The sequence below is a fragment of the Necator americanus genome, chromosome III, assembly GCF_031761385.1.
Source record: "Necator americanus strain Aroian chromosome III, whole genome shotgun sequence".
Taxonomy (NCBI): domain Eukaryota; kingdom Metazoa; phylum Nematoda; class Chromadorea; order Rhabditida; family Ancylostomatidae; genus Necator; species Necator americanus.
In genome coordinates, this window is record NC_087373.1 from 27,350,517 (window position 1) to 27,363,448 (window position 12,932).

Sequence of the window (12,932 nt, forward strand, 5' to 3'; positions counted from 1 at the left end):
ACTTTGCTCTTTTTTTGGCGAAAATCGAGAAATCTTTGGAAACAAAGAAGCGCAAAGAAAAAGTAAATTCCAGGACATGGGGAGATTGCGGATTCGACAGTTTACGAGCAGAAAATAAGCAGCGGCGTTCCAATCAATAACGTCTAGACTTCACACCCTTATTTTCTTTCTCTGATGGATAACAAAGAGAGAGAAGATTAGGTAAAAAGTCAGAACCTCTTTGGTTTCTACCAGGTACCTTAAAACGCTCCTCTATGTATACGTTCCGGTCCCCCTAGCCTATTCAGAGAAGACATAAGTGATCCTCGACCGCTCGCACTTGGATGCAGCGCGGGTGGGGCGTTGCAACTGAAATCGTCGTAAAAAAGGTGTCTTTCACGCTATTTTTTCAAAGACGATTAGGGAGAGATGATCGGAACCACCCCTAATCCTGCAGTCCACATCCCCATCTCTACTTTTTCCTCGCATTCCCCCTCCATCTGATTCGTGGTATGCTGCCTTTGAAAATTAAGCATAACCATCAACAGGATCAGATCTTTAGATCGATCTTTCTTCAAAACACTTCAGGAAGATGCCAGGAAATAAGTACCATTCCCTACAGTTGGAACATTTAAAATGGATAGAAATGTCTCAATTTTCAGGTGTTCTATGTCCGTTGAACTTTTTTTTTCGGAATTTTCGACCCAAGTTGCTGGTGACTTCATTCATGTGACAACGGGGAGGCCAGATTTATCCGAGTTAATTAAGTTGGTAAGAAAGCCTTTAAATTTACTCTGCCCCTAAACTATTGACAGGGTACACGTTCTTGGACGACGTGAACTACTGTGGGGTGACCATTTCCTTAGTATTCAAGGTTCTCCATTTTTATGAAAATGAGTTGGGTAATCGATGAGCATATGCACAAAACCGAATATCGTACGACTAATACAAATAACACAAAGAAGACCTCAGTTTAACCCTTTATAGAACTCTTTTCCTTCATTTATCCTCCTCGCAAATGGCTTAAATCTACTCTAAAAGTACAAAACAAGATCGTCTGCTAGAGAAACCAAACAGGTCAGCAAAAAAATGCACTTTCTTCGAAGCTGAAGTGAAATCGGAGCCGGCAACAACTGTCACGATCCACAGACCTTGAAATTCCTTAGCGGACTACTTATGCTGAGCGTAATTTTGCTAAGTGGCACTTTTACCGCAACGGCATTACGGCTCATTTTATAACTTGCAAGATTTATTTATTTTTTTCGTAATTTAAAGAATTTATACATGTATGACTTGATATGATAAGAATGAGGAAGAAATGAAGGAAACAGTTTCAATATTTGATTCCAGATTGAATTATATTACATTATATATATATATATATATTCCATATTGAACTGAAAACGAGGTGGTCTTTGTGTAAATATTCTGACATGGTAACTAACAAAATGGATCAGTCGACCTCAGCTGACAAACTGTTACAACAAAACAGGTACATGGGTAAAGCCTAATTTTCCGAAGATTATATTCATACATATGAGCCTTCCTAATACATCTTTGTTAGACAGGAATATTTCAAGAATCAAAAAAGTGATAATTCTTCAAAATAAGTCTTCAAGAGAGAAATCCGGATGTTGATACTCAGTTTTCTAGTTGGATGTAGTCGTTGAATATTGTAACTATGTAGTTTAATCAAATATAGTTAAAAAAGCAAAAAAGAACAATAAACACCATAAAAAGCTCTTCACCCTGGAATTTTAAATAGCAGAGACAGAACCGAATAAATAGACTGATCATCACAATTTGAAGTTAAATGGTGTGGAGAAGTTGATCATATTAAATGAACATCATCACACACATTATTGCATGGATTCGAAAATGAAGGAGCGCATCCAGAAATATGTATATACCGTCCAGAGTTCTTCTTTGAACATAATACTAGAAAATATACATGTATATAAACGTACTGTCAATTCCCATTCAATTAATTAACATTCAAACAACTATTGATGGATTGGGATTAAATTGTTAGTGCATGTTTCCATGAATTCATAGATAATTTGATAACTTTTTAACAAAAATACAGAAAACCGTTGACTCCGATTTCCCCTTTTCCTAGAAATTTCACAATATCGACGCCTTGAAATTTTTACGAGCAGCAAAATTTGTGAAGTGCACGATGACCCGAAGAAAAGAAGAAGAGCCATTTTAAATGGACACCCAATTGCCCTAATCCATCAAAACCGGCATAACTTTCAACATTATGACTTACATTCTAGGGGAAGAATGAACTAAATACAATACACTGTAGAAAGGAGTGTCCAGAAAAAGTGGACGAATGCACCTGAAAAAACAGAGAATAAGAGATATCCGAAAAAAGTGAGCGCCTAAGCACACTTTTGACATTCAGCAGAAAAGCGTGTACGTCCGGAACAAAACGGGTATACAGCTGTTTCGTAGACGGGCGTGACCACGACAAATCGTTGTGATTCGTCGAAGCGTTAGGGAAGCGGATCAAACGATACAATAAAGAGAAAAATTAGCTGAAAGAAAAGAAAGTAAGAGTTCATGTGCGATTAAGAAGAAAAACCACCTATTTGTTATCATAAATACCACGAAAAAAAAATCAAAAATACTGAAGATGGGAAGATAACGAAGAAGAAGCGTAGATGAGTACGGAATAGTTCCTCTATTTGATGATGAGTCAACAGTGCAGGAATTTGGAAGAAAAAGGACAACATACGGGAACGAATTGTCCTTAATCATTTTCTCTTCAAGAGTCTATAGAAACAGTATTGAAATGAAATATTTATGAAGATACTGAGAACGGTAGCAATGATTGTATTTATGATAGAAGAGTAGCTGTTTTCCTTCTTGAACGTAGAATGACTCACTAGACCTCCACTTGACAGCTGTATCCAGGTCCCGCTTGTAACTTAGAGGAAGTGAACATAATGGGGAAATCATAAGTGGCCGCCCATGTTTGAAAAAAATCATGTCATTAGAGCAATAAATTGTGCAGATGACGCAAAATTTTATCATTTGTTGCAGAAAAAAACATACACATATCAATAAATGAGAGTGAAGATAAAAAGTAATAATCAGTCTAAGCAATAAAGACTGAGTTCAAAACGACCTGACTTGTGGTGCAAATGCGTAGGCAGTTGCGATAAAAGTGTGCGTGTTGACATTCCTTCAGCCCCGCTGTCCGATTGGAGCTAAAGTGAGTCCCACGGCGAACGCAACTGCAACTTACGCAATTGCACCACACGTCAGGTCGTTTAGATTCAACACTAGTATACCATTTGTCTCTTTAAGTCTCTTTCCTTACTTTTTCCGTAAAATTTTGAAGTTTGTTTTCCTTACAATGCAATTATTTCCCGTCCATCACGTGATTATTTTCCAGCCACTGTAGCTTTTACTCTCTGCTGTTCCTCTAGGCTTCACTCGCGGACGCGCTCCTTAGACTGCCCGCAGGGTTCAGAACGGGAGCGGTCTGGCGGCTCTGGGGTTTTAGTCATAGGTGCGATAGGGAGAAGCCGGACCCTCCTCAGGTGAAGGGGGTTTACCTCATGGGGTGCAGCTCAAGTGACGAGGGTCCTTTCGCCAACCGTCCAAAAGTGAAGGAGGTCCCTTCCCCAACGGTTCAAAGGTGAAGGGGGTCAGATCTCCGGCTCCGACTATCCTATCTATGGTTTTGGTGGTTATTGAGCGCACTGTTGTGAATAGTCAATAACCATCAAAACCGCAGAGCCGTCAAACCGCGCGCCCGCGTGGCTCTGAACTCTGTGGGCAGCCTTAGAAAAACAGGTAGCCAATAGTGTGGCTACCGCCAGGCCAATTGTCGTACTTCTTATGACGACTGTTAACTAGTAACTTACAAGAATAATGTACGAAAATATTTTGCCTCAAAAACCAGGTGGTACAATAAGCTGTTTCTAAGAGAACACGAAAGAGATTTAACAAAAATTACAAAAAGCCCATTCCAGGGCGTCTTCTGTTGTTTGTGAAGCAAGCCACGTTATAGTCGGGTCAAAACGACATGAAGCACGACTGTAGTTGCGGTGCATTTGCGTACGCGCTCGAAAAGGCGCGGTGGAGGCAGCAGTTGGAACCGAGTTGGGACCCTCGCAAACTGCAGCGATGGCTGGTATGAACAAGGGTTTCATCACGCTCCTAGCCGCTACGCTCCACCGAAGCTCCTCGAGAGAAGCCGCGTACGCAATTGCCCCGTGCTTCATGTCGTTTCAACCCTACTATAATCAAAGAAAGTCGATTTGAGGGAAATGAAGACAGTTTTAAAAAAAGCTGGACGTAGAGTGATGAAGAAGACAAAAGAGACAAAAAGAGGAGAACAAAGAGAAATGCATTCAAATGTGGTGCTATTTGTGCTCGGCACACGTATTCCTGAGAGATGGAGCTCGAATAAAGGTTAAAAGGGACCTTCAGTGCTAGGAGCAACGGCGTAGCGCATTTCAAATGCATTGACGGCAAAGAATTTTAACTAAGCAATGAAATAGACCATGAGGACCTTTCAAGGCTTGGCATTATAAGAAATAGTAGTTAATGAAATTTAAATTGAGAATTCAAACCAACTTTTCATCACAAATCATTCTCAACTGAACCACAGTTAAATTACAGGGCACAGGAAATTTATGAGGAGTTACACCAATTAGTGTATAGCCAGTGAACTTGAGATATGGGATAGAAACAAAAAAAAGAAACCATCCAGATCATCCACCACCGTATGGAAGTGATGACTACGGTAGGAGTCTTCCATAGCAACACCACAACGTAACCACAATTACGATCGTCGAACACCTGTCGTTGTCCTCAGAGTCAAGACATCAGCACAGCTCCGTTCGGAACCTGCACATTGCCATGAAACCCCGCTGAGCGTGGAAACTGGTCTCAAGCTGATTCGAGGCGTCCGCTGACCCCAGAGACAGTGCCAAACGACGTCAATTCAGCGAATTCGTGGAATAAGTTGGCAAGAGCCGGTATCGCTGGGATGGCCGGCCACGGCAAACGCCAGGATGCGGGGACTTGGTGGGAGACGTAGAGGTGGGCTGAGCGCGTGAGAAACGAGACGACAACAGTCAGAGACGGAGGGCAGGCTGTCAGGGACGCCGTTTTCGCGTGCCTCCGGTCCGTGCACTGTATCACGTTTCTGTTTTCTGTTTGTGAAAATAGATCTGGATCTTGCTTTCGGTTCCCGCCATTTTTACATACTACCCTTTACTGTCTTATTCGACTGAAAATGAACGCGAATGGTCCGTTGACCTATCAGCAGCGTGTGGATTGTTTCTCATCGCTTACTTCTGCTTCAGCGCTCCCCTACTCTTCCTGTAACCCCTGTGAAGATGTTTGTTTCGCATTCTCGTTCACCTCAACGATCATTCTGCAGGAAAATTGTTGTCGAACGAACGGAGTCGACTATTTTCCGCTGTAGCGTGCATATGCTGTTCGTTTTGGTCGATGATGTAACAGTGGACTGTGGTGCAGCATTGTTTCCATTCGTTCTCTCCTTTTTACTCTAGAAATTCTTGGAACTCCAAAAGGATTTACACCCCGAGACGAAACTGTTTATGTGATTTCCTGGAGTCGAGAGTTTCTTGTTTCTCGTTCATTGTATTACGAATAGAGAGCATAGACATTACACGATGACTCATTCACTCATTGCTGGTTTCCTTTCTCTGGATGATTAGAATCATAAATGATAGTTCTGTTGGTTTATCGTTGCTAGATTCTTTCTAAAGAAAAGTGGCTGTGACATTCTTCTTCGATTTTCTCAAATGCGAGACTCTATAGTATGTTCCTATCGTTAGCGTTTGCATTCGCTTTTCCTCGAGAACTTTATTTTGGCTCTTTCAATCGGACGTATCGCTGCATTTTTTTTCTTTATATGCTTCTTTTTTCTTCCAGTGAGTTGATCAGGCTGTCGCGTCGGCCGTTGTGCGTTCTCTCGAACCAATTCATGCCGGCGTCTGCTACTGCTACGCCGGCAGCGTCCAAACCCGTGAAAACAGCAGTCAAGCTGAATAAAGAGGTTCCCACTAAGAAACCGAACCAGGATGCGAATAACCCGAGCACCTCCAGCGGCAACAAATCGACGATTAATCGTCAAAAAGCAGCATCATTGCGGATTGCACGGGCTCTTGCAATGTTCGATTCATTCGATAGAAGGTACGCTTCATTTTTCTTCCGTTTGCACTGTGCAGTGGTAATAGTTCTTCTTTTTTCTTTATAACCACTCTGCGTCTTATCACAAGTCGAGTACATTTGCGAATGCTTACGGGTAAAAATTTCGAAAAAAAGGTACACTATGTATCAACCAAGGAGTCACAAGACTGGGAAGCAAATTTCATTGTAATTTGCCTTGATGCAGCATTTTAAAAGTCTTGCGGTATTAGCACGTATTAGACAGAACATGTTGTGAATGAATATACTTACAAGATTTGCAGTGAGCTCAATTTCGAAATAAAGGTAGTCATTCCAATTCAATCCACTTCTAAACGCTACGGTTTTCAAAATCAAATCGGTTGTTGGAAATAACACGCTCTTTTTGTTTGGGAAAATTGTCATTCACATGTTTCTGCCTCGCCTACATATTTTTTTTCTTTTGGAGTTAGAAACTCTTTCTTCTTCGATAAAAATTCTTGCTTTGCGTGCTTTCTTAACTTGCGTAACTTCAGAGATATGCAGATGCTTTGTTTCTCCCCAATATTTCTCCTCTGAATGCATTTTTCTTTAGAGAGATGATAGATTTGCTTCAGTTTAGGTGAAAACAAGCAAGTGACAAAAGACATTTCTCCTTTTTTATTCATCATAGGCATACGCAAAATTATTTCAGCCTTTCTGAGTGAAATATTGGCGCATTTGAAGATAAAACTCACGGATCTATTTATTAGAGATGCCGCTATTCATAAGGCTCTCTTCTGTTTTGCACGTTCTGTTTCCGTATTTTAAGATAACGAATAATTAATAAATCAGAAAAGTCTAGATTGCTTTGGCCATTATTACTTGGGTATTCGAAATTCTCACAAGTGGTTCTAATCACATTGTCTTAACCAGCAACAGAACAAGACATTCCAGCTAGTTTTTTAAACTTCAATCTAAATGCAAAATGAGGTTAATATTGAACTCTGCTTTCTAGATTGAGGGTTTTCTGCATGAGCCAAAAGCAGTGTACTTCTTTTGGATCTAAGATTTCAGTAATTTTTATGATGCTTGGTTTCGTTTAAAGTCGCATACTTAGACTTTTCGACATGAATAATGAATTGAAAAAGGAGAACGAATTTGGAACGCGAAGTCGTTCAAATAAAGGCCTGTGCCTTAAGGTAATAACCAAAACTACTATAATACTATCATATGCATTATAATTTATTAAAGGAAGAAGTGTCGAGAACTTTCTACTCTTTCTTGCAGTAAGTATGAGGTTTAAGTTATTTCTCGTTTGCACCAGAAGTTTTCCCCAGCCGGGATGAGGATGGTTTCTCGGATGAAGTGAAGTATATTTCATTGTTCACTTACGTTGCTATGGATTCTAGTTTTACCTATTTCTAACGTTCTTTCTTTGTGCTATGATTGTAAAGAATACCGAAGGTGCTGTTATATGTATCTTTTACGCTACAATTAAATGTCTAGGTTTGCACTCTGTGCCGTCTTTGTTGCTTCCAAATAACTATAACTTGCTTAAGGGTATGTCTAGCACAGTAGTTAGAGGGTCCGCTTGAACCAACCAAGTCCGAACCTATCAACACGTACAAAACCGACTGATTAACTCCAGACGCTTTATCCTTTATCTCTTAACCACTATTTTTTGTATGTTTATATTTAGCTTCAGTAATTTTCTAGCATTTAGAATGAAACGATGTTTTGCAACAGGAGTGACTACTAATCTAATAGAAATTCAGTGGTTATGACAAACTGACTCTACTTCAAATTCAATGTTACAAGACAATTCTACACTTTCCCTTAGCTTCCAGTCTAGTTTTGCGTATGATCAACAGATTTTCTTTCAGCTATCACAATACATACCGTCAAAACATTACGGACATTCAACACAGTCTCGTCGAACGCATAGACAGCCTGGTTAATTCGTTGGCAGCGTTGTCTCCTAGTACTTCAAGTTTGCCAAACTGTGATGACTCTGTGCGATTAGAGCAACGACGAGAAGCGAATCGATCCGTAAGTTGTGAACTAATTTTGCTAGCTGTGTTTTGCAAGATTAAGCCTTTGATTATTGTAGTTAAACGCACATTTGGTGTGTTTACAAAGTGCATCTTGTGCTGCAAGGGATATAGCAGCGCAACAAGCTGCAGTTGCTTTCGAAGAAATAAAGAAACATCGGCCACTTGAAATCAAAGGTTCGTGAGTTTCGTAACCTCTTTTTCTTTTACGTTCTCTTAAATTTTTTTTTACAAGTGTTTATACTATTCGGTTTGAAGCTTTGTTATTAAAGATTAAAGATGTTATTAAAGTATTAGTATTATTAGTATTATATGTTATTTTATGCATTTTCTGTTAACCTTATATATATTGTCTTTGTGATTCGAAAATATGAGCTCACCAAAGTTACGTATCAACTCCGACCTCTCACACTCTATTAACGGTGGCAACTTCCTTAACAGCTGTATGAAAGAAAGAAGCAAAAAGCATCGTGCATGATTAAAGCGGATTGTTAGCAGTGTTAGGACAGTCTACGATGCGCAAAATTGTTCTATTTTGTGTACTGCTGTGGAAAATGTCATTCAATACAAATACGCTTTCAAACGCTTGAAATTCATTCTAGAAAATATTGTTCTTGATATTTCAACGGAGCATCACATATATCTGGGTCAAAACGACATGAAGCACGGACAGTTGCGTAAGCAGTGCGCTGGTGCGTAGCGATTGGGACCGTGTAAGGATCCTCGCTATCGCTACCCATCTCTGCAGTTCGCCATGGTACCACCTCAATTCCAACCGCTGTCTCCACCGCACCGCTTCGAGCGCAGCCGCTTACGAAAGTGTCCGTACTTCTTGTCGTTTTGACCCGACTATATGCTGCTGTAAAAATCCTCTTCATGCCCTGCACAATGTTCTCATCAGTAAACAAACACCTTCATTTTTTTGGACTACTCTCAGTAGGAATTTCCAAAAGATTTGCAAGGGGTCTTGTAATCTTGCCTCTCACTTTCGTCCTTAATATCTGAAGTTAAGTTGCATGCGCTTGGTTTTTTTTCCAAATTGGAAGCGAAGATCTTTTCTACGCTGTCCATTCTTCTATCCATACACATTATATTAGATCTTTTCGTCAGCGAATAAAACTCACCTACCTATTAAAGCCTATCCTCCATAGACAGCCTGGTTAATTCGATCGGTCTGTGAAAATGGCTGCTTCCGTGGCTTGTAAGTTATCTGATTCCATACATAATACACATCCGCATCTGTTTAAGCACAAACTTCTTTAGTTATTTATTCGAAACAGGAAGATTCTTTTCATGTTTGTTTTTCACCTTTTCCATGTGTAAAATGAGAACAGAGAAGCTCTGTTTTAGAGAAGCGTGGTAAAGTTACTAAGAAGGAACGAAAGGAGAAAGAAGCACCTTCAACGTCAAAGGCAGACAGGAGTGCTCATCGTGAGAAAGCTCCATCATCAAAGGTGCTGTCAGATTTATTCGATTTGTAACTACTCTATCAACATCTGCTATTTATTTCGTGTTTTTGGCAGAGATACAAAACTTGTATGTTATGGAGGAGGTTGTAGATCTCATACATTTTTTGAATACGTTATAGCGCAGTGCGAGTGATGAGTTATAAACATGTACAACAGAGGTAAAAGTATAGCTGCGAAACAAAAACTCAGATTATTGGGACAATGAACTTCTTCTATAAAATATCATTATAGGCACATGGACAAGCTACAAATCAAGTAGATTCTATTCCGGAAACACCAGTTACCACGAACAACCGTGTAGGTAATAAACGCCGAGCCACACAGACACCAACATCGGCTCATCCTGCAGAGAAAAAGGTTTTTCACAACTGTTGTTCATTGGTTTATTTCTATTTCTTTTTGCTGTTCATATTTTCGAGGAGTTTCATTTCATTTTTTCTCATCTAATACGAGATGACCACAAATATCTATTCTTTCTTCTCTCTTCTTTGTCTCTTTTCGTTATTTGCACTGGATGACTACTTGTATTTTAGCCTAAAAAAGAGAACGGTGTGAAAAAAAGAACTAGCAATCGGTTGAGCAAAACCCCGCGTGTGAAGGCTAAAGAAGAAGATGAACCTACATACTGCTTTTGCAGTCGAGTGAGTCTGTCTTCCATAGCACTACTACTGTGCATTAAGTTATTGCAATCAGTGTATTTGTTCTTTAAATCAATTATTAGTTCAGTTCTTTATTGCTTCAGTAATATTAATTTACCATTTTTTAAAATCTTAATTTTAATGTAATCATCTAATTTCGTTCTGTTGTAGTCAATTGTATTTGATCTCTACCATTTTTACGATAATTTCATCACGAAGCTACTACAGATATACCGTTGATCCTTGATTGAAATAACTTTGATTGCACTTTTCATTGTAAACACTTGACTGCGTGAACTTGTTTTGTATCACTGACTTTTCTCTAGGGTGGCTTGAAAGTGCGGTCTTTTTTTTGCAGATTTCTTTCGGCGAGATGATTGGATGTGACAATGACAAATGCGAGATCGAGTGGTTTCATTTTGAGTGCATTGGTCTCACCACTAAGCCAAAAGGGAAATGGTTCTGTCCGAACTGTCGACATCCAGACAGTGCACGAATGCCAAAAGCAGCCCGAGTCATAAACTCGAATAATCGGAACACAGCAGCAGTCGAGAAAGTCTAGTCTTACCATCTTTAGTTGCTGCTTTCTATGTAATCACTCTAGAATTCATTCGTACTTGTCTTTTTATGCCATCTTTTAATGGTTTGTGAATCGTTCTACCTTGTTTTTTGCTCCTACACTTCCTCGTGGTTGATATTCTTCCCACTTCTTCGTTCCTATAATCACTTGATAGTCTTTGTGCCTGCATCTCATCCTCTCAGAGTGGCCAGCGTTCGGATAGTTCTTGCGTTTCAAGTATATGACTAGTATTCTTTCTGAAAGTTTTTCACCGATTCAACACAGAGAAATCTCGATCACCTCCTAGTTACCAAAACTAATTCCTGTGTGATTATCTTCTGATCTCTGGTATCAACTAATGATTATTCCATCCGTTTCTAATGGACTGTTTATGTTGTACCCGAGTTAGCGGGTCTAGCTATTAGAAATTTCAGCTAAGCTAGATATCACCAAAAGACGGTCGTCCTTGAGAATATGACAGCTTTAAAGTGAACATTTAAAAGGAAAAGAAAGCTATCAATGCATTCTTCAAAAATTTTCTTTCGAAATTAGCTCACAGATTAAAGTTCTAGCACAGCACTACTTGTTTTAGACAGTACAGTCAAACATTCGATACGGAAATAGTTGTTTTTGGATCGATGTTAGCCTGCATTTTGGTTTGTGTTGTACTCAGGGAGGATCGTGCTCACATGTTCTTGATATTCTCTGCATTTTCCGATTACCGGTTCATAATAGAATCTTCCTCTGGGCTCTCTGAAAATCAGTTATCGCTACCAGCACCAAACTGTAACCTCCTCAGCATCCTTTATTTTCGATATTGTGATACGTTGTTTTTTTTTCCTTTGTGGATCAACAATTTCCCCATAAGATCTCCTACTACTGATAGGTTTAGATAACTTTGCTTCATGCGTAGTTGCAGATTCACGCTAAATAAACGATAAACATATTAAAAATAGAAATGTTTTCCAAAACGTTAGTCGGTTGTTCCGGCGGAAGACTGCGTACGTGATCTATGAAACAACTACGTGCATCCAGTGATCGACGATCCTATGCACACTTTTGAACTGTTTATTTTGGAAAAAAGCGTTAGTGTTGCAGCATAGGAGTACTAGTAAAGCATTAAGGCTTTACATAGATGTCTACACCAAATGACAAACAGGATGGTGGAGATCTGCGCATAAGGACTAGTCAAGGTTAACATGAACATTTTTGTTTCCATTGTTCTCATTTAGGAACTTTTTGGTTGTTAGGTGAGACTTACATTGCTGCAACACAAAGAGCAGATGGAACGTGGAGGAAAGCACGACGAGTGAAAGATGGGTGAGTGTTGTAGTACGATGTAAAAAATGCTGTTGATTCAAGAGGAGCGTGTCATCCAGGAGTCATGAAATGCAATTTTATTTTTCAGATATATCCCTCAAGAAGAGCAACCAAAATATCAGAATCCCTCACAAGTGGCGGCAGCAAGTCGTGGCAAGGCTGTGGTAGGAATTACTCCACGCGAAATGAAACAAGCCACAGCAGGACCACGACAACCTATAGCAGGTGCGCATTGTTGGAGTAGCGCGGGATTTGGAATGAATATTTTATTTCAGCTATATTCAAACCAAATGCAGCTATAACACCACATGAACAAATACAAAAGAAGATCGACAAAGTCCAGCTGAAACTTGCAGAAATTGCTAAACTTGAGGTGAGGGTTGTGTAATCTTATCGTTAATACATTTTCATATCTGTGTATTTTTCATTCGAAATTGAACTGAAAAAGAAAGTAGTAGATCAAGCTGAATATGAAATAAGATGGGATATAAGAGAACAGGAAGTTGCCGTTGTGACGATGCCAACATCGAGTGTTGTAAACAATTCATGAGGTCCCAACAGTGTACGATTATAGATACGCCTCTACTGTTAGTAGATAACTCGACCAAACTGCCGTTTTTGAGCATCTACATATTTCTTGAACGTTACTTTTAGGAACGCATAAACAGTGGGGAAATCATTCCACTGCCAAACCAGGTGGCGAAAGTTAACCGGAAGACGGAGTATGAAAACGAGATCGAAAAGCTCACGGAAGAATTGGAAAAATTATAAGATT

At 39.6% G+C, this 12,932-nt stretch overlaps 2 protein-coding genes across 2 annotated transcripts; both read left to right on the forward strand.

Annotated features, from left to right (window-relative positions):
• Nucleotides 1-5,956: 5,956 nt before the first annotated feature.
• RB195_011097 (uncharacterized protein) lies at nt 5,957-10,840 on the forward strand (the record flags this gene model as incomplete). Its single annotated transcript, XM_013444014.2, has 7 exons — nt 5,957-6,165; nt 8,004-8,169; nt 8,231-8,348; nt 9,522-9,625; nt 9,872-9,997; nt 10,174-10,281; nt 10,637-10,840. 7 exons carry the CDS (start codon nt 5,957-5,959, stop codon nt 10,838-10,840), a joined length of 1,035 nt encoding a protein of 344 aa, XP_013299468.2.
• Nucleotides 10,841-11,972: 1,132 nt separating this feature from the next.
• RB195_011098 (uncharacterized protein) lies at nt 11,973-12,928 on the forward strand (the record flags this gene model as incomplete). Its single annotated transcript, XM_013444013.2, has 5 exons — nt 11,973-12,030; nt 12,088-12,157; nt 12,246-12,382; nt 12,433-12,530; nt 12,812-12,928. 5 exons carry the CDS (start codon nt 11,973-11,975, stop codon nt 12,926-12,928), a joined length of 480 nt encoding a protein of 159 aa, XP_013299467.2.
• Nucleotides 12,929-12,932: the final 4 nt, after the last annotated feature.